Source organism: Schistocerca piceifrons, chromosome 1, assembly GCF_021461385.2.
Source record: "Schistocerca piceifrons isolate TAMUIC-IGC-003096 chromosome 1, iqSchPice1.1, whole genome shotgun sequence".
Taxonomy (NCBI): domain Eukaryota; kingdom Metazoa; phylum Arthropoda; class Insecta; order Orthoptera; family Acrididae; genus Schistocerca; species Schistocerca piceifrons.
Window position 1 is genome coordinate 601,531,508 of NC_060138.1, and position 27,397 is coordinate 601,558,904.

Below are 27,397 nucleotides of genomic sequence, written 5' to 3' on the forward strand. Positions count from 1 at the left end.
ATATTTAAGACTCAATCTCGGAAAGTCATTTGCCAAGAGATTATATGATTCCCTTGCAAAAATTAAAGTTTTATTTAATTTACCAGCAATACTCAGAAAAGATTGTTAAATACTGAATAATTATCTGGTTTATCAGCAACAGAAATATTTTTACTATAAACTGACTTTACATCGACGGCCTTATGCTCCTGACTAGACACTTCCTTCACAACGGAATGGTTTTAATTTTAACCTGTGAGTTAGCAATTCTGTTTGCGTACCACATACTCTTTGCGTTCCTAATAACATTTTAAGCACCTTAGAGTACTGGTTGTATTGGGCTACTGTAACTTGATTGTGACTACTTCTAACGTTATGATATAATTTCCGCTTTGTTGTACATGATATCTTTATCCCACTAGTCAGCCATCTGGACTGCCTTTTAGTGCTAGTACCCCGTTTAGAACGTTGTAATGGAAAGAAACTCTCAAAGAGCATGAGAAATGTGGTAAGGAAATCTTTCATTTATCATCTATGTTATGAGGATTATAAATATCTGCTACTCTTGTTCCTTGACGAGGTTTAAAAAACTCTCTGTTGCTGCTGGATTAACTTCTCTACATACTTTGTAATTATATGTGACATTTGTTTGAGTACAAAAGACTTTCAGTGTTAAAATTTGTGCAATACTGTCTGAAAGGCCATTCACCCTTTTACTAACAGAATGCCCATCTAGTAATGAAGAATGAATAAAAATATTGTCAGTGGCTGTGATACTGTTACCCTGCACTCTAGTTGGAAGAAATAGTCAGTATCAGATCATACGAATTTAGGAGATTTATCAACATCCTTTTTCTTGCACCATGTCATACAAAATTAATTTTGAAGTCGCCACATAAAACAAATTTTTGGCGTCTCCTAAAAGTGAATCAAAGACCCTCTGTAGCCTGAGCAGAAATGCCCTGTAGTCAAGAGTTATGGGACCTGTAAACAACAATTAGAAGTTTAGTTTCACTACATTCAACTGCCCCCGCGCAACATTCAAATGTCTGTTCAGTGCAGTGCCGTGATACGTCTATGGACTCAAATCAAATACAGTTTTTCACGTGCACGGCCACTCCCACACTCCGCTAGCACTGATTGAAAAAAAGGCAGCTAATCTGTATTCTGGTAAAGGAAGTCTATGATTTGTGAAATTATTTAAATGATGTTCCGATATACCAATAATTTCAGAGTCAACATCTACACTATGTGATCTAAAGTATCCGGACACCCCCAAAAACAAACGTTTTCCATATTAGGTGCAGTGTGCTGCCCCCCTCTGCCAGGTACTCCATATTAACGACCTCAGTAGTCATTAGACATCGTAAGAGAACAGAATGGGGCGCTCTGCGGAATTCACGGACTTCGAATGTGGTCAGATGATAGGGTGTCACTTGTGTCATACGTCTGTACGCAAGATTTCCACACTACTAAACATCCCTAGGTCCACTGTTTCCGATGTGTGAGTGAAGTGGAAACTTGAAGGGACACGTACAGCACAAAAACGTACAGGTCGACCTTATCTTTTGACTGACAGAGACCGCCGACAATTAAAGACGATCGTTAAGTGTAATAGGCAGACATCTATACAGACCATCACACACGAATTCCAAACTGTATCAGGTTCCACTGCAAGTACTATGACAGACGAAAAGTGAGAAAGCTTGGAGTCCATGGTCGAGTGGCTGTTCATAAGCCACACATCACGCTGCTAAATGTCAAACGACGCCTTGCTTGGTGTAAGGAACAGGAAACATTGGACGATTCAACAGTGGGAAAACGTTGTATGGAGTGACGAATCACGGTACACATGTGGCGATCCGATGGCAGGGTGTGGATATGGCGAATGCCCGGTGAACGTCATCGGCCAGCATGTGTAGTACCAACAGTAAAATTCAGAGGCGGTGGTGTTATGGTGTGGTCGTGTTTTTCATGGAGGGGGCTATCACCCCTTGTTTTGCGTGGCACTATCACAGCACAGGCCCACCATTGATGTTTTAAGCACCTTCTTGCTTCCCACTGTTGAAGAGCAATTCGGGGATGGTGATTACATCTTTCAACACGATAGATCATCTGGTAATAATTCTCGGCCCATGACAATAACATCCCTGAAATGGACTGGCCTGCACAGGGTCCTGACCTTAATCCTATAGAACACCTTTGCGATGCTTTGGAACGCCGACTTTGTACCAGGCCTCACCGACGTATATGGATACCTCTCCTCAGTGCAGCACTCCGCGAAGAATGGGTTGGCATTCCCCAGGATCCCTCCCGCACCTGATTGAACGTATGCCTGCGAGAGTGGAAGTTGTGATCAAGGCTAAGGGTGGGCCAACACCATAATGAATCCCAGCATTATCAATGGACGGCGCCACGAACTTGGAAGTCGTTTCCAGCCAGGTTTCCGGATACTTTTTATCACATATTATATAAGCTGTTCACAAACTTTATCTCTAATACCTCTTATATTTTGATTAAATATGCTAACTTCTTTTCTGCTTAGAAACATGGCGTCCTAAGAAGGTGAGCCCTTAGTTAGAGAGTCATCCTTGAAGAAGCTATACGTATCAGCTGACTTCAGTCTAGAATAGGTGCAGCTCTAACACGAAGTACTACAGGAATTTTTCCATAAGTGATCCCACCACAACCCACAACACTGTAACCTATAAGTATTGCCATCCTCCCCTATTGAGGTGCAGGCCATGCCCAGTGAAACACGATCTACAGATAGACTCAACTGGCACCACTGAAATGTAACCCATGCCCTCACCAGCTCCATATTAACGCTCCTAACAGCCGCATTAAGATGTGACCGGCCATGACGCTTAAACAGCTGTACGAAATGCACATTAGTGCCACCAGTTTGTGCGGCTATCTTTACCAGATCGCCACCTACATCATATCCCGTCCTTATCGACCCTATCACGACTGTTCCCTGCTCCATCCACTATCAGTGCCTGACCCTCCTTCGCAAAATTCCATAACTCCCCTATGCTGTCAGTCACCTGAGCCAACCCTGCACTAGGCTTCACAATGCTGGTGACCTGGTACTCACTCCCCAACACTTCCTGCAACTACTTGCCCACACCTCTACCGTGCGAACTACCTAGCAGCAGAACCTTCTTTTTTCTGTTAGACTTTGCAAATGACTTAGGCCTCCTAACTTCTGAGGACTGATGCATGTTCCCTACACCTACAGCTAAAAAAGTCTCCTTTCCACTCAGCTCTGACAGTTGGTCAGATCTATTGCATATACGCAAAGTGTAACTGTCTGAGAACCTCCTCCTCCGAGCTGCCTTCTAGCCAACTGTCAGTTCCCATTCCCAAGCACCCTTCACCCTCCTCAATCTATCTAGTTCCTCCTTTGCTTGTTGTAACTGCACCTGAGGGTCACAGATCTTACGCTCCTGCTCATCTATCAACTTATTTCTACTACATATTCTGCATTCCCAGGAGAAGATCTCGTTAGAATACCTACTAGCTTCCCCATTGCATTCCCCCCAATGAAAATATTTTGAACAAATCCCACGCTTTAACCCACTATTTACAAACCTACGAGACAGCCCACACTTCTCACACATGGTAAAATTTTACAGTTACTGAAAATAATTGTATGTCTACGGTGTCTAAGTTCAATTACACTAGGAGAACTATATATAGAACTATTAAGAGCGGTCTCGAAACTCTCTCCATACTAAGAAGGCAAATACTTCTATGAATGCTACTAAACCACAACTAATACCAATATCAACAAAACTCCACGAAATTACTAGCTAAAACCAAAAATTCAAGCTGCCACTGGAGCACTCAACGAAGTTAAAACACTGAATGAAAATTTTCCTGGAATATTTCACTAGAAACAATAAGATACGTCAGCTGAAAAATAAAGCAAGAAATTTACTAAATGACTTGAACTCACAGAAAACTCTAAAAAAAAGCACTGCTGGCGAACGTTTCCAAAAGTCTCTTAAATCGCTATATCGCCACGAACAGGACGAAACACCACTGAAATCTATTAAATTTAATAACTGTATAACAGTGCACAGATAACTTTGTCAGTACTTAGTTTCACAACCGCTACAGTTGCAATGGCACGCTGCAAAATGAAAACACGCAATTGAGGCGTGAGGCTTGGACGAACGACGTAGACACACTCACAAATAACAGACCACTCGAGTCAAAAACACAGGAAAAAAGACCATGGTTAATGAAAATCCACAAATAATTTACTTTTACAGCAAATATTAACTCAAATAAACTTTAAAATAAGTAACTGAAGACTAAATCGTTATAAAATATTTACGAGCAATTTCAACAGCACTCCAGCACACGTGATGTCACACCAAGGATGACCATGGTTCGCCTCGGTGCAGCTTCGTAGGCGGCACGTGACTTCTATCTCATGCATGAACCTGGAACACGGGTGTTACCCCACGCACCTATATCGATTGAGGATTATCACGTCTCGAAACTGCTATGAGGACACAACGGCAGTAGCGGATCTTAACCGCATCATATTGACATTTTCAAGTACACCGCTGCACAATCTGACTTTTATAAGAAATGGGTTGCGAGAGGTTACCCCCTCCATACCAGTGTTCCTGTTTACTCCACCGTTCTGATAAATGTAACTTGCTCACAGAGCATTTTAAAGTCACCGTCGTCCAAATTTAATCTATTAGTTGCCGAGATCTTTATTTTCAAATGGTATTAGCCGCTTCGTAATCGGGTACGTAATTTTGTGTTTTGTCTTGCTTACGGACCTCTACTTGCACATTACATTTTCATTATTGCTCTCTTGTGCATTTTATGACACTGTTCTACTGGCGCTTTTGTACCTGCCGTTGGTTGTATTGTGTTTGTAATTTTGGGTTTTTCTGTCTATTATAAGTACGTCTGTCTGTACATTATAACACTCACATTGTTATACGATGCTATTTGCAATTCTGTTCTTCAGCTATTGTAGTACTTATTGTGTGGTGTACGGTGTCTGCCATTCAGTGTTTTGTTTTATCTGTAAGAGCATATGTATGTTTCTCATAATGCTCCAGTGTCATAACATCACTGTCGTCGGCTGTCTAATATTTGTCTAATTGCGCTTTTATTTTTCTTTAAGAGTGTGTTTATATTCTAACTTCGTAATTTTGTGCTACTCTGATTTGTTGCGGTTATGTTTCTTTGGCACTTTATAACTGTTGACTGTATGGTCTTTGTAACGCAAAGCGAAAATAAAGAAATTAAAAAAGAAATTTACCAAGTTACACAGTGCGTGACAGTTTCCAAGAAAGTGGTGATGTAGATCTAATTAATGGTATACAGCAAGAATCAGAGTGAAGAAAGTAGATACGTCAATAGTTAACTGAATCTAGAGAGAAAAATTATTGATTTTTACAGCTACTTTAGGGTTGCAAATCAACCGTCATTGTAAAACGAAAACAACTTAACTGTCAAATCAGTATAGATTCTACAGTTACCTTTAGAGGGATGAAACAATTCCGCATCGATTTGTTGCTCCTAATTAAACATTAATTAAGAATGTTGAGTGGCCGTGACCTCTACACAATAGTCAGTTCTGAGCTCTCCCTCAGTGAGCTCAGTTTATCTTGGACTTTGTAATATTTTTTTCTGGTGGTGTCGGGCCTACTACGTACGAGGGTTGCTCAGAAAGTAATGCACTGGATTTTTTTCTTCAACACTTCTTTAGTGAACATAATGAGAATTACACACATTACAAGAATAGTGTTTTATCTACGCACCGTATTTTTTTCACATAATCTCTGTCCCGTTCTATGGCCTTCCTCCAGCGTGAAACAAGGCCGTGTATGTCTTGTCGGTACCAGTCCTTGTCCTGGTGGCGGGGCCAGTGCTTCATTGTGTGAATCACCTCATCATCCTCAAAATGTCTTCTGCAAATGACATCCTTTAGTAATCCAAGCAAGTGGAAGTCCGAGGGCTTTGGTCAGGGCTGTAGGGTGGATAGGGTAATTCTGTCCAGCCCTGTTTTGCGATGTGTTCAGCAGTCATCAGACTTGTGTGGGGCCGAGCGTTATCGCGTTGCAGCAAAACATATCCTGGGTTATTGGGACGCCGAAGGCGCCGAATGTGCGTCTTGAGTTCTGTTAATGTGTTGACATATGCTTCTGAATTATTGGGACCGCCTCTTGACATCACATCAATGAGAATCAGACCTTCATAGTCCCAGAACACGATGACCATGGCCTTGCCTTCGGAAGCAGTTGTTTCGAATTTTTTCTTCTTTCATCGACTGTAATTTTGTTTCTGGCTCAAAACGGTGAACCCAGGTTTCGTCACCTGTCACAATCTGGGAGAAGAAGGCCTCACCCTCAGCTTCAAAACGTTGCCACAAATTAAGATAAACGTTTCTTTTGTGCGATTTGCGATCCACCGTTAAACACCGGGGGACACATTTTGCACACACTTTTGAATAGCTAAGAGTGCGGATAATTGCATGCACTCTCCCTGTGCTGCATGACAGATGCAGCGCCAACTGCCGAGTTGTAATGCGTCTGTCCTCACGAATGACAACAGTAATCCGCTGCAAAGGTCGTGGATAGTCTCCCTGACCACTGCAAATTGTGGAGCTCTACCGAACCGCCTTCTGATGACCTCATCCTCCGTGGCCAGCGACTAACTGTACTTCTGTCGACAGCTGATGCTCCATAGACTTTACACAAGCGTTTCTGAAAATCCTCAGTTTCTTTCTCTGCAGAAATGCAATGACCGCACGTTGCTTCTAACGTACGTCACCTATAGATACCATTTTGAAACTGTGCTGCAGCTACACTATCTGTCGGAAGTGACGGAAACTTGGCTCGCTCACTCAGGAGACTTCGAATAATACATACGTAATATTTTCGACTGGGAAAGAAAATGCGGTGCATTACTTTCTGGGCATCACTCGTATAACTGGTACGCCAAATTGATTATTTCCATTCAGAAATCCTGAAAATTTGTCGTAACAAGACGATTCTGAGAACTGAAAAACTACGAGCGCGAATCCAAGAAATATCAGAGAATGGATCATGAGTGGAATATACTATTTTTAAGTCAACCAATCTGGCATGCAGATTTGGATGTGGAAGCAACTGGAAGGCAAAATGTGCCTCAAACTTTAAAGCTCACTGTTTGTCTCTGTTATAGAAAGTTATTTATAAGGAAAAATGGTACCATCGCTATACATATTTCAAAAACATTATAGTAAAAAGTACTTGGAATATAAATCTCGTTTGCTGGGATAACATACTGTGGAAACCTACTGACAATCGATTAACTTACATTTTAATCGTGTTTCATTGAACTATCCGACACACGCAACAAAATACTTCGGAAGCAGTAACTGAGCGCTGCCTCCTCAAGTTGAATTTTAACCAGACGCTTCAGAATTAGTGAATCAGATTTTTCATTTGAAGAGTTTGCGGTGAACAAATTACACAGGTTACAGAAAAAAAAATACGTTTTCATTATTTATTAGGAAACAGCTTAATCGAGTAGTTCTCTTTCGGCAATGAATCAATATCGGACCATAGCTTCTTGTATAGCTCACAGTTTTATCGCAATGAAGCATCGCTAAAATGGAGACAATTATCAAACTATAACTGAGAAATAATTTAATTTCTTAAACTGAACCAAGGTTTTATTGAAGTATACGTGGTGTCACTTCTAACAGTCGTCAGGTACACTTTCTCTGGTATTTTGGCAAGCATTTTCAGTGTTGTTTCTGCAGTGCGGAGTCAGCCCAAACAAATACTGCTCTGCACGTCTTTCATCCGGCGATCAGCGTCGACGGAAAGAGTCGGTTTATTTCCCGCTAAAAACAAAATAATTTTTAAAGCGGAAATTTAAGAGCCCATTCGATAGAACCGTCCCAAATTAGTCTAGTGAGATTTTGCTTTATCACTGTATATTAACAGGGGCTACAAAACACGAGTAGCAGCCAGTATCCTGGCAGCGATTGCACTCCCCGGCGACTCTTAGGAGAAACACCTACTAGATGAAAACATTTATTACGCTACACGGGATTGATGTCAGTTGATCCTTAAAGCATCTAATATACGTTCTACGTTGATGAACTGCCCGATGTATTTGTCGGTGGAGTGACCACCAGTAATCTCCCATCACATTCGTGGCTATTTGTGGAGTCCAGAAATGTCTTTCCGTCAAATCGATATTTTCACGAAATCACTCACCTTGTTCGTCACTGACTCCCAAATATTTCACTGAAAAGTTAACATGTCTGTTAAAACAGTGTCGGTTAAGGCTTATAAAACTCTCTTACTTCTTAAGCTTTTTCGTATGTTGACTAAAACAGAAGCGTACCGGAGCCATTCCTTGTTGTCTTACGTCCTAACAAGAAAATCAACGAAATACACACACTTGTCTGACTCTCTCACAGTCACTTTTGATTCGAAGTTGTAATCGAACAATTTATAGAATGTCGGGTGTGTTACATAACCTTGTCTCCCAATTTCGCTTCTGGTAGATAAGGAAGCTTCCCGCAAAGATCGTTAAGTCAGCTTCCATTTCATTGGAGTAATAAACAAAAATATTGATAACCTAAGCTACAGTCACAGACAACACCTTGAAACATGTACGTTTGTAGTAACGTAATTGACAATAGTGAAACGTGTACATTTGTAGAAGGAATCTGAGAGTGAACGTGTATTTTACCTCTTCGCTTATACGCTTTGCCCGTACTGAACTTTTGTGACTACGAGAATGCGAGAATGTAAACTGTCAATAACTTAAATCCAAATCAAAACTGCGTGAATATACATATCACAAAAGCTGAATCTGATGCAACGCTCTTGATTTGAAATTGGCTCTGGTAATAAAAAAAATTTGATCAATTTGAAAATGATGGTCCCTGTGCTTAATGAATACTTTCCCTGAAATAACAAAATCTTTTACCTTTATCTTTGCAATGGTAACAGTCTTCGCACTGCTCTCTGTTAGCTCTTTAAATTGTGTACTTTACATATAGCTAATATGCGATCCTGCTTGCTAAGCATATATTTTAATTAAATGCGAAGATGACTGAGACAATAACATCTTGAGCAAAATAGTTAATTGGAAACGACAGGAATCTGGGAACTTGTATTGACGTGTGGTAAGTAACAATATGGCACTCACTTTAAAACTTGTATTTTGACTTTTTGAAAATGAATAATGCTCGCAATTAACTCACAATAAACTGATTATACATTAACAATTACCTTTACAAAATCATTAGATGTGAGTGGTATACATTGACTCAATCTTCACTTATGAATATGAGCGTTGCATTTGATATCAAAACAACTCTCTTTACCTTAATTATTTCCAGTATGGTATCTTGCAAATAAAAAACCATTATTGCACGCAGCGAGTAAGTAGCTTAAGAAGTAAGAGAGTTTTATAAGCCGTAACCGACACTGTTTCAACAGACATGTTAACTTTTCCGTGAAATATGTGGGAGTCAGTGACGAACAAGGTGAGTGATTTCGTCAAAATACAACGCGTCTTTACACTTGAGTTCTCAAGACGTTTCTCTGTTTATAGTTACTCTAACACAATATCCATAACACCTTGAACCAGCGATCGCTATTGAGCAGCGACGATAATACACAGTGATACTACATTTGACCACCTCTGGTTCAATGTAAGGTTTTCTTACAAACTTTACTCTCTTTATGTATCTTTCAACCTGACAAAATGTATGTTAATACCGGAAATGTAAAGGCTCTATTTTTCTCCTTCTTTTGCCGATTGTATGAGATATTCTTCACGTATATTGCATGAAATGTATTTTCATCTTAAATCTGTAAAGTAATGCACCAAACAGGTAATGAAGAAAATAAAAAGACCTTTGAACTTACAAAGTAATGCTTTTTTAATATACTGGGTTAATTGTTGAAAAAATGTTATGTTACATGATTTTCTTATTATGACATTATGATTCAGAATGCCAAAACCCCGGGAATAACTTAAGTTCAATAAAAGAAAGTCATTTCATCGTTAGTGTGTGTTATTTAAGGCCGTCTGAAGTGGCCGAGCGGCTCTAGGCGCTACAGTCAGGAGCCGAGCGTCCTCTACGGTCGCAGGTTCGAATCCTGCCTCGGGCATGGATGCGTGTGATGTCCTTAGGTTAGTTAGGTTTAAGTTCTAGGGGACTGATGACCTCAGAAGTTAAGTCCCATAGTGCTCAGAGCCATTTGAACCACTTTTTTTGTTATTTATGATATACACAGAGCTAATACCGGATGATGACCATGTTGATATGGACACTGTAGATATAAAAGTACTGCTGTTGCTCTTGTGATGTGTAAGTAAGAAGGCGGGTGCATGACGTGTTCTGACAGAGCATACTTTGCAGTGTCACAACAGTGCTCTCAAAACAGTGGAATAATCCTATGGTATCATCGGCGGAAAGACCAGACCAGGTCTAGAGTAGTTCCGATTCTGATACGTTAATGCGGAAGCGATTTATGTTGGACAAAAGTAATACTTCCAATTTTGGCCATCAGGTGAAAATCTCGTGTTGTGAAGGCAAAAAAAGGCGCATAGAAATGTTTCTGAATGTAATATATTAGAAAAGAGACGTGGGGAGAATAAAATGAAACAAGTGAAAAAGGCATAACTTTGATTTTAATACTAACTGCCGCTTACACAATGTGTCCAGTGTGAGCACCAGAGACGATGACGAGATGTTGCATCCGTAAAATGACATGATCAACAGTAGCTCATAGCAGTTAGGGTGGAATATGAGTAGCGTGTTGCTGTATTCTAGTCTTCAGAGCAAATAGAGACTGCACTAGTCCCTGGCAAACGCGTCCTTTTAGATATCTACAGAGCCAAAAACCACATGGATTCAGATCAGATAACAATCCAGGCCACGCATCTGGAAAACCTCTGGAGAAAACACTTGGAAGGTCCCACTAAGCCGATCTTTGTCTGGGAAAATAACGTGTGTGTTGCTCTACCTTGTAAGAAAACAGTGGTTTCCACATAGGTGGGCTCTTTCAAAGCAGGAATCTCATGCTGCATATGGAGGTCTCGATAACGTGCAGATGTCGGTGTACCTGGCAACCTGGCAGTCCCTCTGGGTGTATTGTCTTCATAGAAGAACGGATCGAGAATAGAAGTGCTTGTGAAATCACAGCACATAGCCAAATATTGCGAGTACAGTGGCTCTTCGTACACCACAGGTGGTTTATCTGTATCTCGAATTCGGCGGTTCTGTGTATTGACTGCAGCTTTTAGTGTAAAAATGTGCCTCGTCACTCCACAGAACATTGCCCGGCCACATGTCATCAACCTCGAACCGTGCCGACAACCAAATAGCAAATTCGGAACATGGCTGCGAGTCGTGAGGTTTCTGTTGCTGCACCATCTGGATATTGTATGGGTACCGGTGTGAAATATACCGCAAAACTTTCCATGGTATGGAGATTTCTAGTGACACTGCAAGAGCACTGGCACTACCCGAGCATGTGCTGCATGCACAGTTGTAGCATCAGTAACCACGTCGATAACTTACACCGGGGTAGAAAGTCGCCCCTTTCGAATGCCACACGAAGCTCACACTTTTCTTCTAATTTCATTATCACCTTCTTTAAAATGGTTCAAATGGCTCTGAGAACTATGGGACTTAACTGCCGAGGTCATGAGTCCCCTAGAACTTAGAACTACTTAAACCTAACTAACCTAAGGACATCACACACATCCATGCCCGAGGCAGGATTCGAAACTGCGACCGTAGCGGCAGCGCGGTTCCAGACTGTAGCGCCGAGGACCGCTCGGCCACCTCGGCCGGCCCTTCTTTAAACTATTAATGACATTGGGCATCTCCTGAGATCTTTCAGTCGGCGATACTCTCTCAGTGCAGCACTCCAATTGCTGCTTTTCACGTAAAACAATTTCACTAAAACCGCACGATCTCTCTTTTCAATAGCCACACTGTTGACTCACCTTATGGTTTGTCAAATGACAGCGTGGATCTCATACCGTCATACAAACAATTTGTAGCGCCAGATTTGCACCTGGTACCCAAAACGGGAACTACTTTATTCTGTCTTAAATCGGTTCTGCATTAACACATTAGCATATCTACCAAGTTCGCTGCCACACGATAATTACAGCCCACACTGGACCTCCGCGAGTACCTCCACTTTAATTACAACTACACAGGATCTTCACCACACCTAAACTAACAAGAAAATCAACTTTAAGTGTATTTTGAGTACGCCGAAGTGCACCGAACCGTTACAAGCGATAGAATGACGCTATTGGCTGCAGTGTTGCGTCGTGCACTGGCTTATGTCACACTGCGTCACCCACCATCATCCGTCTTAAGTGCACACCGAGAAAGGAGGGGCGGAGAGCGTGAGTTAAGCAGTAATTGAAATGTGTGGCAGGTAGCGCGTGTTGGTAATGTGAATTCGTTTGCGTGCAGGCGAGCCAGGCGCGGCTGTCGGCGGCCCGCTGATTGCGCGGGCGCACCGCAAGGATGCGCCGGTGCCCACCGCCCGCCCCCGCGCCTCGGTCTGTGTCTGGGTGCGCAGCCTGACCGCGGTGGTACAAGGCGCGCCGTGCCGGCTCGTAGCCAGCCTGAGGACTCCTCTCACCGGACACGACCTCTTCAACCGCAACGGCGTTCAAATTCTGCGACTGAACTAGAGCTTACGGTGAGTACCTTATTTGCGCTGCTAGGAACTCGAGACGACATTCATCACATTCGCAATCGGGACAAGCTTCGGTAAATTATTACTCCTACCGGATGCAGTGCACAGTGTCAAAATAATAATCGCCTTACGAACTCCTCCACTTCCGAAACTCTGACTATGATGAAACTTCCTGGCAGATGAAAACTGTGTGCCGGACCGAGACTCGAACTCAGGACCTTTGCCTTTCGCGGGCAAGTGCTCTGCCAACTGAGCTACCCAAGCACGACTCACGCCCCGTCCGCACAGCTTTCCTTCTGCCAGTACCTCGTCTCCTACCTTCCAAACTTAACAGAAGTTCTCCTGGCTAAGCCATGTCTCCGCAATATCCTTTCTTTCAGGAGTGCTAGTTCTGCAAGGTTTTCTGGAGAACTTCTGTTAAGTTTGGAAGGTAGGAGACGAGGTACTGGCAGAAGTAAAGCTGGGAGGGCGGGGCGTGAGTCGTGCTTGGGTAGCTCAGTTGGTAGAGCAATTGCCCGTGAAAGGCAAAGGTCCTGATTTCGAGTCTCGGTCCGGCACACAGTTTTAATCTGCCAGGAAGTTTCATATCAGCGCACACTCCGCTGCAGGGTGAAAATCTCATTCTGACTATGATTATAGTAAATAAGCTCACCAGACACAATACAGGCTCGAAATTTCGTTGACTGTGTCGTTAAATACGTTGCAATGCACGCATTTCCGATGGAATATTGCATCGTTCCTCTTAACACCCCAGGGAATGCAACATCGCATTTATCCGCTGATACCGGGCAGCGACTGCGATTAAAATGTCCTCCCATGCACAGGAATTACATCATGTTGCTACGAGTACAGGTTACCACGATAGAACGACGACATACAGAAGTTTGGGTCGGGCAGCGGGTCGTGCACGGACAGCCAAATCGCATGTAGTTTAGCAACAGAGGGGTGAGGACGTTTGCTGCGTCCCGCCATTAGGGACAAGCGTGAGTAATTTGTGTTTCCTTCCTTGTCATTCATGGTTTAGTTTTGTTCTTATGTTCACAGCGATATTGCCCGTTCCTGCAGGCACGACAAGATGAAGTTCAATTTTAGTAGGACCACGCCCAAGCACTTGTTTACGAAGTTAAGCAGTAACTAGCAGATTAGCTCAGAGTGGATCTTTCGCTCATTGTGGGCATTCAGCTTTATTCCACAGCCAGCATTGTTTCTGTAAAGACGACATCTGTGGCATTGTGCACTGACATGGTCACTAAGTATGCCGATGCTCTTACGTCCAAACACTTCGACCATACAGAACATGGTCCACAGATGCTACGACTCTATGAGCTTCCTTTTGAGGTGTCGGAAGATGTTTCGACTGTATTGCATTGTGATCACTCATATGGTGGAAAAATGGCAAGCTTTCGAAACATACAGAGTCTACAACAGAGTATGTGAAGTGAAAATCGACCTCTCAAAACATGTCCCATTATAGCCGAACATAGGTGAATCTTGTGCCATCGTCATGTATGACGACCAATCTCTAACGTTTTCTGACTGTAGACAGGAATGCCAAGTTCAGATGGCATGGCTTCAACGTCGTCTTACGAGGGCTCCAGTACGGGATGTTGTTGTATCCACAGAGACCAGTATTCTTCCGACGCGCAGTGTCAGGCCTCCCACACCACCTTCGGTAGATGGCGAAAGTGGAGATGTGCCGAAGGAAACAATAGCCTCAGCATGGCAGGACTCCACAACGCCAGAAGTTTTCGACGACCTTGATGACATTTACTATCATCACAAAGCACCAGGCACCCGTTTCTGTACCTCGGGAGAAGATGGACGTGGATGGTAGAGTTGTGCCTACATTGGCCTTCCTTACAGATAACAAGGGGTCAACAGTACACCCATGACACATCAGTATACCAAAGACGTCACATCTGTAAACAACAATCACCTCGACACCAAAAGAAATAGAGACATGCTCCTTGTGATCAACGCCTTCTCCATATGTCTTGCGTGGAAGAAGACGGCAATACTGATGGTGATTTGGAATATACGCCAGGTGACAACAGAAGACGACCAGTTCTCCAACTCGGTCATGACTATGGTATCATATGATTTCGCAGCCAGACACCAGCGTCAGACGGACAAGATGACTATTCTGCTGTGTAGACCAATGACACAGCAGTGTGTGATGAAGAGAATAGAGAGCTATCGCTCGGACCAACACAAGCTCTTGTTCGCTGGACTGATGAAGTTGAGGCCGCTGATGATATGGCGATTAGGAAGGTGGAGGATCATGGCATTTTGTGTACCACCTACAACCATCAACACCGTTAAGTGGGGTTGTGGGCTGTAATTTTCTGGGCTCTCTCTATCACTTGTCTGCCATTACGACGCCTTCGGCAGGTGGATTTAAACAACAGGCTTTCCGTCTAGCCACTTTTAACATCAATACAATCAGGACATGACATAAGCTGTCCTTGCTGTGGCAAATGCTCACTGCAGCAGATGTCGACGTCGTCTTCTTACGAGAAGTCCATTAACAAAATTCCCTCATTACTTTGGATATATGGCTAGTACCTCTGACACGTCCCCCACAGACAGTGGCATTACCATCCTTCTCTGTAAGAGCTTGATGCCTACCTACCTGTGACACCTTCCGAATTCCAGGACCATGGCCATTATCGTTAATGTTGTCCAGCTTGTGAATAACTGCACTCCTTCTGACTCCTGACGACAGAGTCAATGATCGCATTCCTTCACAAACGGTGTAGCGCAGCTTTGCCAGAATCGACTGGATGACATGGTGATGGTGGCGACTTCAATTGTATGCAGGTGCCTACCGACTAACTGCCGCCATCATTCACCTTGTCTGGAACTTGAGACCCTTATACCAAACCTTCATCTGGTCGACATGTGGTGATCTACACATTGTAAATCACCTTGCCAGTAGCTCGTCAAGAATGATGCAAGTGTTTTGCGTCACACGTACCCAAAAGACAGTGATAAATGGAGCGGAAGAATGGCCTACGGCTTTCACCAACTACTGTGCTACTGCCCTCCATTCCCTTTGCACTAGAAGATTACACTCCCCTGGCGGATGAACGCTCACCGCCTCGTCTCACAGGTAAGTAGGAATGCAGTGGTGACCACCTGGCACCAAGCTCTCGTTCGTCATCCTCTCTTCGGGTTAGCATTAACATGATGGATCAAATGTGCCAAGCCTGCTCTCTGACAGACACTGATGGCATTCGATAAGGATGCAGCAACGTGGGGACGACAAACTGTTAACTTTTATTACGCTATACTACAAGAGTGTTCCACTATGCAGCCCTCACCAGATCGCCAGATGCTGATCATCGAGTTAAAGTGAAAATCATCGCCCTGATGAACCCTCAGCATGTTCTATTACAAGGGTGCTAGCTCGTAATGGGCTACCTCAGAAATAACCTTAGATTAATCACGTTATCTTGGTGTGCAAAGAGTCCACAAGAGTGGTGGTGGATACCTTGGTTAGTGGTGATAGCCAACTCATCAAGGTGCAACGAGGCATTGTCAGAGTCTTCCAGGGGCATTAATCGCTACTCAACGTGCCAGAGGATCCTGTGACAGTAGATCCTGTGACAGTAGCCACCATTTCCAGATTACTTCTTGGTACAGTTACATCAGATGTGGCAATTAACTTATTGCTGGACGTGACAGAATATATTTGTGACACTATCTGTAAGGGGGCAGCTAGGACGTGAAGGGCCCCAATTGGAGATTTATGGACTTCAAAACTGCTCTTGATACCGCGTAAGACTGAGATTTGTAGGGAATCACTGTCCCCAACATGCGCCAACCTCAGGCTTTCCTAGAAGGTCTAATATTGCCAATACACATACCTAAAGGTGGTGTCGGACACGAGCTTACTACCTTTGATGATGCTTAAAAGTGACTTGAAAATTTTCATACCGCTACCAGGAAACCGAGATTCAATTTGGCATGTTTCCAAAGACGAAACCTCCCTAGGGGGTCAATGCATTATCAGGTCTACTTTGTGTCAATACAGGGACTTAATCTCCGTAGGACGGATCCAGCGCCTCCCATGAACACTGGAATCACTGGATTATGCAATATGCGATATCCTGATGCCTTCATAGATCTGGTCATGCCCTCCTACATGGGACGCCGGCTCCGGTACTCGTCGACGGCTGCCCAACGGGTATAATCCAAGTCAATAGTTCAATGCCCCAGGGCTGTCATTTACACAAATGCTTTACGCTTTGGCCTTGAAACCTCTGCTGTGTGATCTGCGCAAACGATTAGCAGGACTCCGATTTGGCAGTGGAGTTTACCAACGCATCGTGTACGCTTATGATGTGATGCTCGTCGTCCGTGAAGCCAGTGACGTGACATAGGCCTTATTCTGGATTGCAGCATATGGAGCGTCGTCGGAAAGTAAATTCAGTATAGAAAAATGTTAGGGGATTAGGTGTTTGCTTTATCCTCATCATTTCATCATCATCATCATCATTCGTGACAGTGGCTAGATTGGACTGCGTAAGAAAGTTAGACTCTGTAAAACTGGGACTTAGCATGGGTTCTGATGACAGCGCATTTGAGTGTCCCACAAGCCAAACGTCATAATCACACCACGCTGTCTAGGACTGGACCTCACAGTCGATATCCGTGGCACGATAACATTGAACAAAGAACGAACCATCATTGTGGATCAAAGCTTCCTGTCCCTCAATATTCTACGTCAGGCACATTATATCAACGTGAACTTAGCATCGCGGCTTCCACACGTCGCACAGTTTCTCTCCATTATGGACTCGTTGGTCCATAGCTTTATGGACGCTTACGGTTCCTTTCTCAGCTGGAAGAAATAAGCTACGATTCGCTCACCCTACCCAAGGACAGAGGAGTCTCGGGCTCGTCAACGTCTACGACAGGGAGGTTGCCCTCTACATCAGCACCTACAGAGAGCTGCGGCGTAGATGTCCTTTGAACATTACAAGATCATTACTGATAGCGATGGAGAAACCTTCTATCGACCCAATACTTATGTTAGGAGACCTCCCGGCTCCTCTGAGTCACCTGGGTGGATTCTATTTGGAACACAGTGACCCCGACCCCGGTTCGAGTACTGGTGTGCCACAAATTTTCACTCTCGTCATTCCCTTACTCAGTTGATGGTTGTTCGTATTCGAAACTGCGAATGCATCTAATGTATTTCATTTCATAAAGGCTGTATTCGCCGCACCGTCTGCTCCTTTCATGTGCTTGCATGTCCGAAGGAACACTGCATCGTTTTCTCAACAACATGGGTATTGCAATATCGTATATATCCACCGATACTGGCAGCGACTTTCAGTTAAAATGTCCTGGACTAACGGGAATTACATAGTGTATGTATGAGTACAGGTTGTGAGCCGCACGGAGTGGCCGCGCAGTCTGAGGCACCATGTCACGGATTGCGCAGCCCCTCCCACCGGAGGTTCGAGTCCTCCCTCGGGAATGGGTGTATGTGTTGTTGTTAGCATAAGTTAGTTTAAGTAGCGTGTAAGTCTAGGGACTGACGACCTCATCAGTTTGGTCCCATAGGAATTCACGCACATTTGAACAGATGACTACAGGTAGTGACCCAGGAACGATGGCGCCTGGACGTTAGGGCCTGACCATGGATCGTGGACTGTTGCGGAAGCGGTTAAGGCGACCATTCACGTAAAACGGCAGAACCACGTCCGGGTCCCGTTGCGCCACAAATTTTCACTGTCATCATTCCCTTATATACCCGATTATGGTTCATTTTCACAACTGCGAATACTTTAATTATACATTACAGGATGCTCCATTTAAGTCTTCCAGCTCATATATTTCCGAGAAGAAACAAAATGAGAAAGCTGCCGTTGGCCAGAGATGCACCCACGTCACGGACTCACACAATTGGCAGCAATGTGTGATTCATAAAAATCAAGTAACACCACTTACATTTCAAAGTTAAGTGTTTTTCCAATGGCAGGCGTATGTTTTTTCTATAGAAATAAAAACTGGAAATGCAATTAGTGATGACAGACTTTGTCTCCTGTTCCAAACGTCATACATTCTGAGGTACTAGACTTTAAAGGACGGCAACGGCTCTTGGCTTCCTGCCATAAAACGCAGGGCAAGGGTTGCCTGCACTGTACTGCAGCCTGCTGTCACAAGCCCACACAATGTGCAGGAGTGCAAGTCGATAAGTATAAACGAACACCACTCACATCTACATCTACATCTACATCTACATCCATACTCCGCAAGCCACCTGACGGTGTTTGGCGGAGAGTACCTTGAGTACCCCTATCGGTTCTCGCTTCTATTCCACTCCCGTTCTGTTCGTAAAAAGAAGGACTGTCGGTATGCCTCTGTGTGGGCTCTAATCTCTCTGACTTTATCCTCATGGTCTCTTCGCGAGATATACGTAGGAGGGAGCAATACACTGCTTGACACCTCGGTGAAGGTATCTTCTCGAAATTTCAACAAAAGCCCGTACCGAGCTACTGAGCGTCTCTCTTGTAGAGTCTTCCACTGGAGTTTATCTATCATCTCCGTAACGCTTTCGCGATTACTAAATGATCCTGTAACGAAGCGCGCTGCTCTCCGTTGGATCTTCTCTATCTCTTCTATCAACCCTATCTGGTACGGATCCCACACCGGTGAGCAGTATTCTAGCAATAGGCAAACAAGTGTACTGTAGCCTACTTACTTTATTTTCGGACTGCATTTCCTTAGGATTCTTCCGGTGAATCTCTGTCTGGCATCTGCTTCACCGACGATCATTTTTATATGGTCATTCAGTTGTAAATCACTCCTAATGCCAACTCCCTGATAATTTATGGAATTAGCTACTTCCAGTTGCTGACCTGCTATATTGTAGCGAAATGATAAAGGATCTTTCTTTCTATGTAATCGCAGCACATTACACTTGACTGCATTGAGTTTCAATTGCCAGAGGAAAGTTACATATATTGAAAGTCAAATGTAAGATTTTCTACAGAAGTGAGAACTAGAGGTACACTTAGTGACAAGGCGTGCTTCTAGTGTCCTAAACACAATTATTGATGGCATGCAGCCCACAGAAACTTCAAGTTTGTGCATGACGTTCAGCAGGGAAAACGCACTCACAGATAACTGATAACATTATGTCCGATGAACTTTCAACTAAGTAACTAACTAGCTTCATCATGATAGCTTTCCTCAGAGAATAAGGATAATGTTTTTCAGACTAGATCCGTAAGAAAGCATGAGAAATCAATAATGGAATCATTATTTAAATGTCGCGACGCTGTCGTACTGAACTTTGTCCTTGGTGTTGCATTGTATGCAAAAGCATCTGGCAGCTAACTACAACAGGAGCATATGGGTACTTTCCACATCTCGCGTGAGTCATGGAGTCTACTCCCTTACCATTTAAGCAGATATACACACACCCACTACGTCACTCTTTTTTTTCTGGGACCTGTTTTCTTACTTAAAAATTAAAAATTCTCCAATTCTATAGTTCCTACAAAAGTTCCCGGGAGGTGACGACTGGTTGTAGAGAAAATGTATTGTAGAATCTGCGAATTCCCATTTGGGATAGCTTCTGCTCGCCCAGCTGAAGAGCTCGCTAAAAGTACGGGGCACTGTAACGTGTACTTGAGCTATCCGCTTTTCACTTAAGGTAGTTTACGCCTCTCAGCAGAAATACTCAGTACAAAGGATGTCCCAAGAGCAATTTTCAATATTCAGGGTTATGAGAGGAAACATCATTCGAAGGAAAATATGTCAAGTAAAACATGGCCCTAAAATGCATACCTTAAGAGCTATGAGGACTTGTTCATCTTCGCTCCTGTGAAAAACACATCTCCTACCGATCAACTGCTCATATCTCTCAAAGAATGGATCTTAGAGCCCGTCGTTTCATGACAATTTTGTCTTGTTTTTGTCTATAGCACATCCTCCAAGTATGAGTAGCAAAGAGCTCGCAGTCAAAGAGACGTGTTTCATACAACCGAGGAAGCAGAATTGGTAGTAAAAGAGAGCAGGCAGTACAATTGATTTCTAAGCATTGGCAAAGCAGAAGTGGTCATAGCTCTTAGGGTGTACATTGTAGAGTCCATGTTTACTGCACACATTCGTTTTAAATTATCGTTCCTTTCATGTCCCTAATATTGACCACTCCTCGGACGACACCCTGATTAAGAACTAGATATTCCTATTAGTTGAATTAGCACTCCATTCCAGTTTGAAAGTCGAGTCCTGCTATCAATAGCAGCAGTCAAAGCATTTGAAGTGAGTTCTCCAGAGTTAGCGATGAATTTTGAAGATTCTCTTCCTTGAAAATACTTCTCGTCAGTATAAATGCGAACTGATATAACGGTCGAGGTTTCTACAGCGATATTTCGAATAAAATTCCTTCGTGGGAAATGGCACATCATTATTAAATTCTATAGCATAAAACGGACGTTCCAGCCTTCCTTTAGTAGTACGGAAGGATACCGCTACAAATACTGAAAATATTAGTTATGTTGTTTAAATTTTCATGACAACAGGACTTAACACCTAAAGGGATTTTATTCAAATTAAATGCTAAATGTTAGAAATATATGGATTTTATTAAATATGTGTTAATTTCAACTGTTTTCAAAAGAACTGGTTCAATAGAATTGAAGTCTACACTATCATCAATAACAATCCCCGCGTTCTAGAGGTAGTGTCTCTCATTAATAATTTAAACGTTCTCGGTCCTGGGTTTGAACATCGCCATTACTTAAAATTTGAAAGTCATCAGAATGCTGGCCGAAAGCTTCCGGCATAAGAACTCACTCTCATTCTGCCATCGGCCTTGTCAAAGAGGGCGGAGATGTGGATAGAGGTTCAACGCCTCTCTTGTCCTTGGGGTCGGGAACTGCGCCTAATAGGTGGAAGAATTAGCCGTGATCGATAGGATGAGGATGCAGAAGGCAATGGAAACCACTATATTAAAGGCACATACACAGTACATGTGACCTGTAACTGAAAAAATGTCATGATCATCTCTCCATGGCAAAAGATTCCGGAATAGCCCCGAATTCGGATCTCCGGAAGAGGCCTATCAAGAGGGCCGTGACCATTAGTAAAAGACTGAATAACCAACGAAAGGATAACGTTTTACGAGACGGGACGTAGAGTGTCCGAAGTTTGAACGCTGTAGTGAAGCTACAGAAGCTCAAAAGCAAAATTCTCATGCTTAATCTAGATGTGGTGGGGGATGTAAAATGGAAAGACGACAAGGACTTCTGGTTAGACGACGAGCATAGGGTAATATCAACGGCTACAGAAAATGCCTTAACGAGAGAAGATTTTATTATATGTGGGAAGAAAGGGCAGATAGTGAGTTACCGTGAACAGTTCAGTTACAGAGTTCTTCTCATCAGCATCGATAGCAAAACCAACAACGGTTCGCGTATACATGCCGACGTCGGGAGCAGAAGATAAACAGATAGAGACAATATATAATGAAACTGAATGGTTCATTCAGTAAGTAAAGGGCGATGAAAATGAGATAGTCATGGGGAAATGGAAGGCGGTTGTAGAAGAAGGAGTAGAGCAAAGGCTTACCGGAGGGCATGAGCTTGGGCGAAATGGGAGAAAGACTAACGGCGTTCTGCAATAACCTTCAGCTAGAACAAACGAATAACCTGTTCAAGAATCACAAAAGGAGGAGATATAATAGCAAAAGGTCTGTAGATACCGCAAGATTGCAGTTACATTACATCATGGTCAGGCAGAGATTACGAAATCAGGTACAGGATTGAAAAGCGTACCCAGGATCAGAAACAGATTCAGATCGCAACTTAGTAATGATGAAGTGTAGGCTGAAGTTTAAGAGCCTTGTCAGAAAGAATGAATACGCAAGGAAGTGCGATACGGAAGGAAATTTTTGTGGTACCGTTCTATGGGACCAAACTGCTGAGGTTATCGCTCCCTAGGCTTACGCACTAATTAGACTAACTTAATCTAAATTACGCTAAGGGCAACACACACACCCATAAATGAGGGAGGACTCGAACCTCCTACGTGGGGAGCCGCAAAAACCGTGACAAGACGCCTGAGACCGCGCGGCTACAACGCGATGATACGGGAGGAGTAAAGACTGAAGAGATAAGTTTCAAGTCCTCTGATGCTATATAGATACTGCAATATCGGGTATCTCAATAGACATTTCACTTGAGGATAATGGACATCTCTGAAAAGGGCAATCACACAAGGTGGAAATAAAAACGTAAGTACAAGTAAGGTAATTACGAAGAAATCATGGCTAACAAAATACACACTTCATCAGAGTAACGAAAGAAGGAAATACAAAAATGCTCTGTGAAATTCAGGACCGCAGAAATACAAGTCACTCAGGTATGAAATAAATAGGAAGTGCGAGGAAGCTACGACGAAATGGCGGCATGAAAAAGGTCAAAGAACCGAAAAAAAATTTTGCCGGAAAGACTGACTTAACATATAAGAAAGTCAAAATAACCCCCCGTGAAATTAAATTCATGGGTGGTAACATTAACTGTACAATATAAATTTCACTCTTAAATGCAGAGGACAGGGCGGACAGGTAGAAAGAGTACAATGAAGGTCTTTATGTGCGTTAGGAGGGAGGAGGGGGGAGCTGACGTATCTGAAGACGTGATAGAATAACATACAGGAGCCTCCTGTAGAGGAGATGGAGATGATCCAGTACTAGAATCAGAATTTAGAAAATCTTTTGAAGACTTAAGATCAAAGAAGCCTGGAGGGATAGATAACGTTCCAACAGCATTTTTAAAACCATTGGAGGAAGTGACAAGAAAACTACTATTGATATTCAAGTGTACAGTGTATGAGACTGGTGAAACACCATCAGACATACCGAAAAATGTCATCCAGTGTATTCTGAAGATAGCAAGAGCCGACAAGTGTGAGAATTACGGCACCATCATCTTAATAGCTCACGCATCCAAGTTGCTGACAGGAATAATGTACAGAAAAATCGAAAAGAAAATTCATAATCTGTTAAACGACCATCAGCTTGGTTTTAGGAGGCGGTTCTGACATTGCGGTTGATAATGGAAGAAAGACTGAGGAAATTCAAAACACTTTCCTAGGATTTGTCGACCTGGAAAAAGCCTTCGCCACTCTCAAATGGTGTAAGATGTTTGAAATTATGTGGAAAATAGTGGTAACCTATTGCTAGAGATACAATATGCACAAGGACCAAGAGAGAACAATGAGACTCTAAAGCCGAAAGCGAAGGACTCGAATTAAAAAATGTGTAAGGCAGGGATGTAATCTTTCGCCCCAACTTTCAACGTATATGTCGAACAAGCAATGACGGAAATAAGAGGAAGCGTCAAGAGTGGGGTTAAAATTCGAGGTGAAATGATATCAACGATAAGATTCGCGGATGACATTGCTATACTGATCGAAAGTGAAGAATAATTACAGGACCTGTTGAATGTGGTGAACAGTCTAATGAGTACAGAACATAGACTGAGACTAAATCGAAGGAAGACGAAAGAAATGAGAAGTAGCAGCAACGATAACAGCGAGAGAATTAATATCAGAATTCCGGATTACGTAGTAGACGAAATTAAAGAATTCCCCTATCTATGCACCAAAATAGCCGACGGTGGACGGAGCAACGAGGATATAAGAAGCAGGATGGCTCTGGTAAAGAAGGCATTCTTGGCGAAGTGAGGGTTACGAGTATCAAACAGAAGCCTTAATTTGAGGAAGAAATTTTTGAGACTGAACGTTTGGAGAATAGCATTGTATAGCAGTGAAACATGGACTGGGGAAAAACAGGAACAGAGGAGACTTGAAATGTCTGGAGTGTGATAATACAGAAGAATATTGAAAATTTGGTGACTGATAAGGCAAAGAGCGAAGAGGTTCTCCGCACAATCAACAATGAAAAGAATATATGGAATGACTGACAAGGAGAAGGGACGAGATCCTGGGATCCGTGTTTAGGCAGCAGCAGGGAATAACCTTCATGGTACTAGATGGAAATTTAGGAGATAAAAACATTCGAGGTATGCAGTGATTGAAATACAGGGCGAGTCACTAACTATTGCCACCAAGAAAAACTCCGAAAGAATGATAGGAGCGGAAAAGTTTGTGGGACAAAAGTGGCATGGGACAACTGAGGGCATAATATGACGTTGGTTTATTGTTGCTAGGTGGGGTCGCGAGAGAGATATTAAGGTCTACTTTCCCTTTTTAAATGTGATGCTATAGTTTGGTCCTTATTTTCTGGTAGCCGCTATCTAGACGAATCTAATGATGTGTAACAGTAAGGTCTTTGAAGGTCACAAAGGCGGCATGAATGTCATTTACAGAAGGTGTTCGAAGGGATGACCATTAGTATCAGTGCAGTGCTGCAATCTTCGTATCATTGATTGAGTGGTATTCCTTATCACATCGCCACTTATCGAAGCACCTGCTCTGACAATTCTCTCTCGCTTATCTTCAGGTGTAGTTGGAACGTCTTTGTAAACAATGTCTTTTACGAATCCCCGCAAGAAAAAGTCCAAAGGCGTCAAGTCTGGCGAGCAGGCCGGCGACGACACATCTCCTCCGCGTCCTATTCAACGATTTGGGAATTGTCTCTGCCACTCATTTAAGCCATCAGCGAAAAATGTGCTGGACACTCACCGCGTTGATAACACGTCCTGTTCTTTGTTCCTTGCAGGAATGTGTGTATTTCCTTCCATTAAGATTTCCTTTGATGAAATAGGAGCCTACAATTCCTCCAGAATTCCACACCATACATTCACCGAACACAGTTTTTGGTGTGAAAGTTGCCGCAGCCAACATGGATTTTCAGTTGCCCAATAATGCATGTTATGCAAATTAACATTTCATGGTTCGTGCCTGTAGCCTCGTCAGTAAATAGAATCAAATTAATAAATTTGTCATTCCTGTTATGTTGAGCCCATCGGCAGAATTTTATGCGATGCATATAATCCGTACCAGTTAATTCTTGGTAGAGACTGATATGGCAAGGATGATATTTATGACGATGCATAACACGAACGACACTACTCTGGTTCATGCCAGATTCCCTTGCAATTTGACGTGAACAAACACAAAGATCTCGAACTACACTGGCAAGAGTACCAATTTCCGTTTCCTCGTTAGTAACTTTCCTTTGTCTGATATGTTTCCGATGCTTTAAAGTTGAGGATATCTTTCAGCATGTAAGTCTCTTGGTCTCACTGAATTTCGTTGGCATTCTCCGTAAATGGGAAGCATGTCGACTTATTCTTCGAAGGAATACGTCTTTCACAATCGCTTGATTCGACGATACTAGTCTTACGTCCCCATTAGTGTTGTATTCCGAAACCGTCGATTGGTGTTTACATGTCAATGGCACGTTAGATGGACACGATTACGATTAGCACGATATACGAGAGGGAATTGTCAGAGCATGTGCTTCGAAAGTGCCGATGTGATAATGAACGCCACTTCAGCCATGATAAGATTGCAGTTCTGCATAGATACCAATGCTCATCACCTCGAATACCTTCTGTAAATGGACGTTCATGCCATCTTTGTGACCTTCAAAGACCTTACTGTTACACTGCATGGGATTCGTCTCGATAACCGCTATCGTAAAATAAATACCCAACTACAACATCCCATTTAAAAAAAAGTTGACCTTCATATCTCTGACGCGATCCCATCTAGCAACAAAAAGCCAACGTCATATTATGGCCCCTGTAGTCCCATGCAACTTTTGGCACACAACCCTTTAGCTCCTATCACACTTTCGGAGTAATTGTTGGTGGCAATAGTTAGGGACTCACTCTGTATATCCAGCAAATAATCGAGTACGTAGGATGTAAGAGCTAGACTGAGATGAAGACGTTAGCGCAGAAGACGAAATCGTTCCGGGGCGCATCAGACTAGTCGGAAGATTGATGAATCAAAATAATAACCAGAGATCCAGGTGTACTGTTTAAAGGTGATAATAAATAATATTAAAGTAGAAAGAAAGTCAAAATAACTTGATAAAGTACTTTTTCGCGGCTACATTTTAAAATAAATGCTTCACAGATACTAACTGCGTGAGATTTGTCTTCAATACCAGGGCGCTGAGACCTAAAAATTGCAACGTCTTTAAAAGTGTTGGCGACCTCCCAACTCGTGGTGTAAGGAAACGTGAACCTGATGATGAATGGCAAGAGAGGAACAAAGCGAGTTACCCGTCATCTAACGAAATCAATATCGCTACCAAAGTCCTTACATGACATGTACCGATGTAACTTCTGGTAGCATGTGGAAATTCTGTCACATCCTGACGTTTCCATGATATAAGTCGGCCAACTAAAGAATGTACCACACTGCCTTTGGATAACTCCCGACGATGATGACGGAGGAAGGCGTCGAAAGCTTATAATTACGTACAAACCTTCCGTGGCATGCAACACGTGAAGCAGATATGCGATCAGGATGACTGTTGAAAAGGTTGAGATACACCTTTGGCGACTTCGTAAACACATTCCTTTCTCTTCTTTCAATAACTCACCTCTTACCTCTGGTATAGAAAGGAATAATAACGGATCATATTCAATCAACAAGTGTACATGACTTTCGCACCTCTAATATGCAAACGACGAGGCACCAAGAAATGTGGATATGATTTACTTCGCTATACATATTGTGTTTTGCTATTATTC

At 42.9% G+C, this 27,397-nt stretch overlaps 1 protein-coding gene across 1 annotated transcript in view; it reads left to right on the top strand.

Moving 5' to 3' along the window:
* The window catches only part of LOC124713009, a 51,801-nt gene that overhangs the window by 14,131 nt on the left and 10,273 nt on the right, over positions 1–27,397 (top strand). The window contains exon 3 of the mRNA XM_047242916.1: positions 12,473–12,704. Coding sequence (XP_047098872.1) covers positions 12,473–12,704 — 232 coding nt within the window. The remainder of the gene's footprint in view (positions 1–12,472; positions 12,705–27,397) is intronic.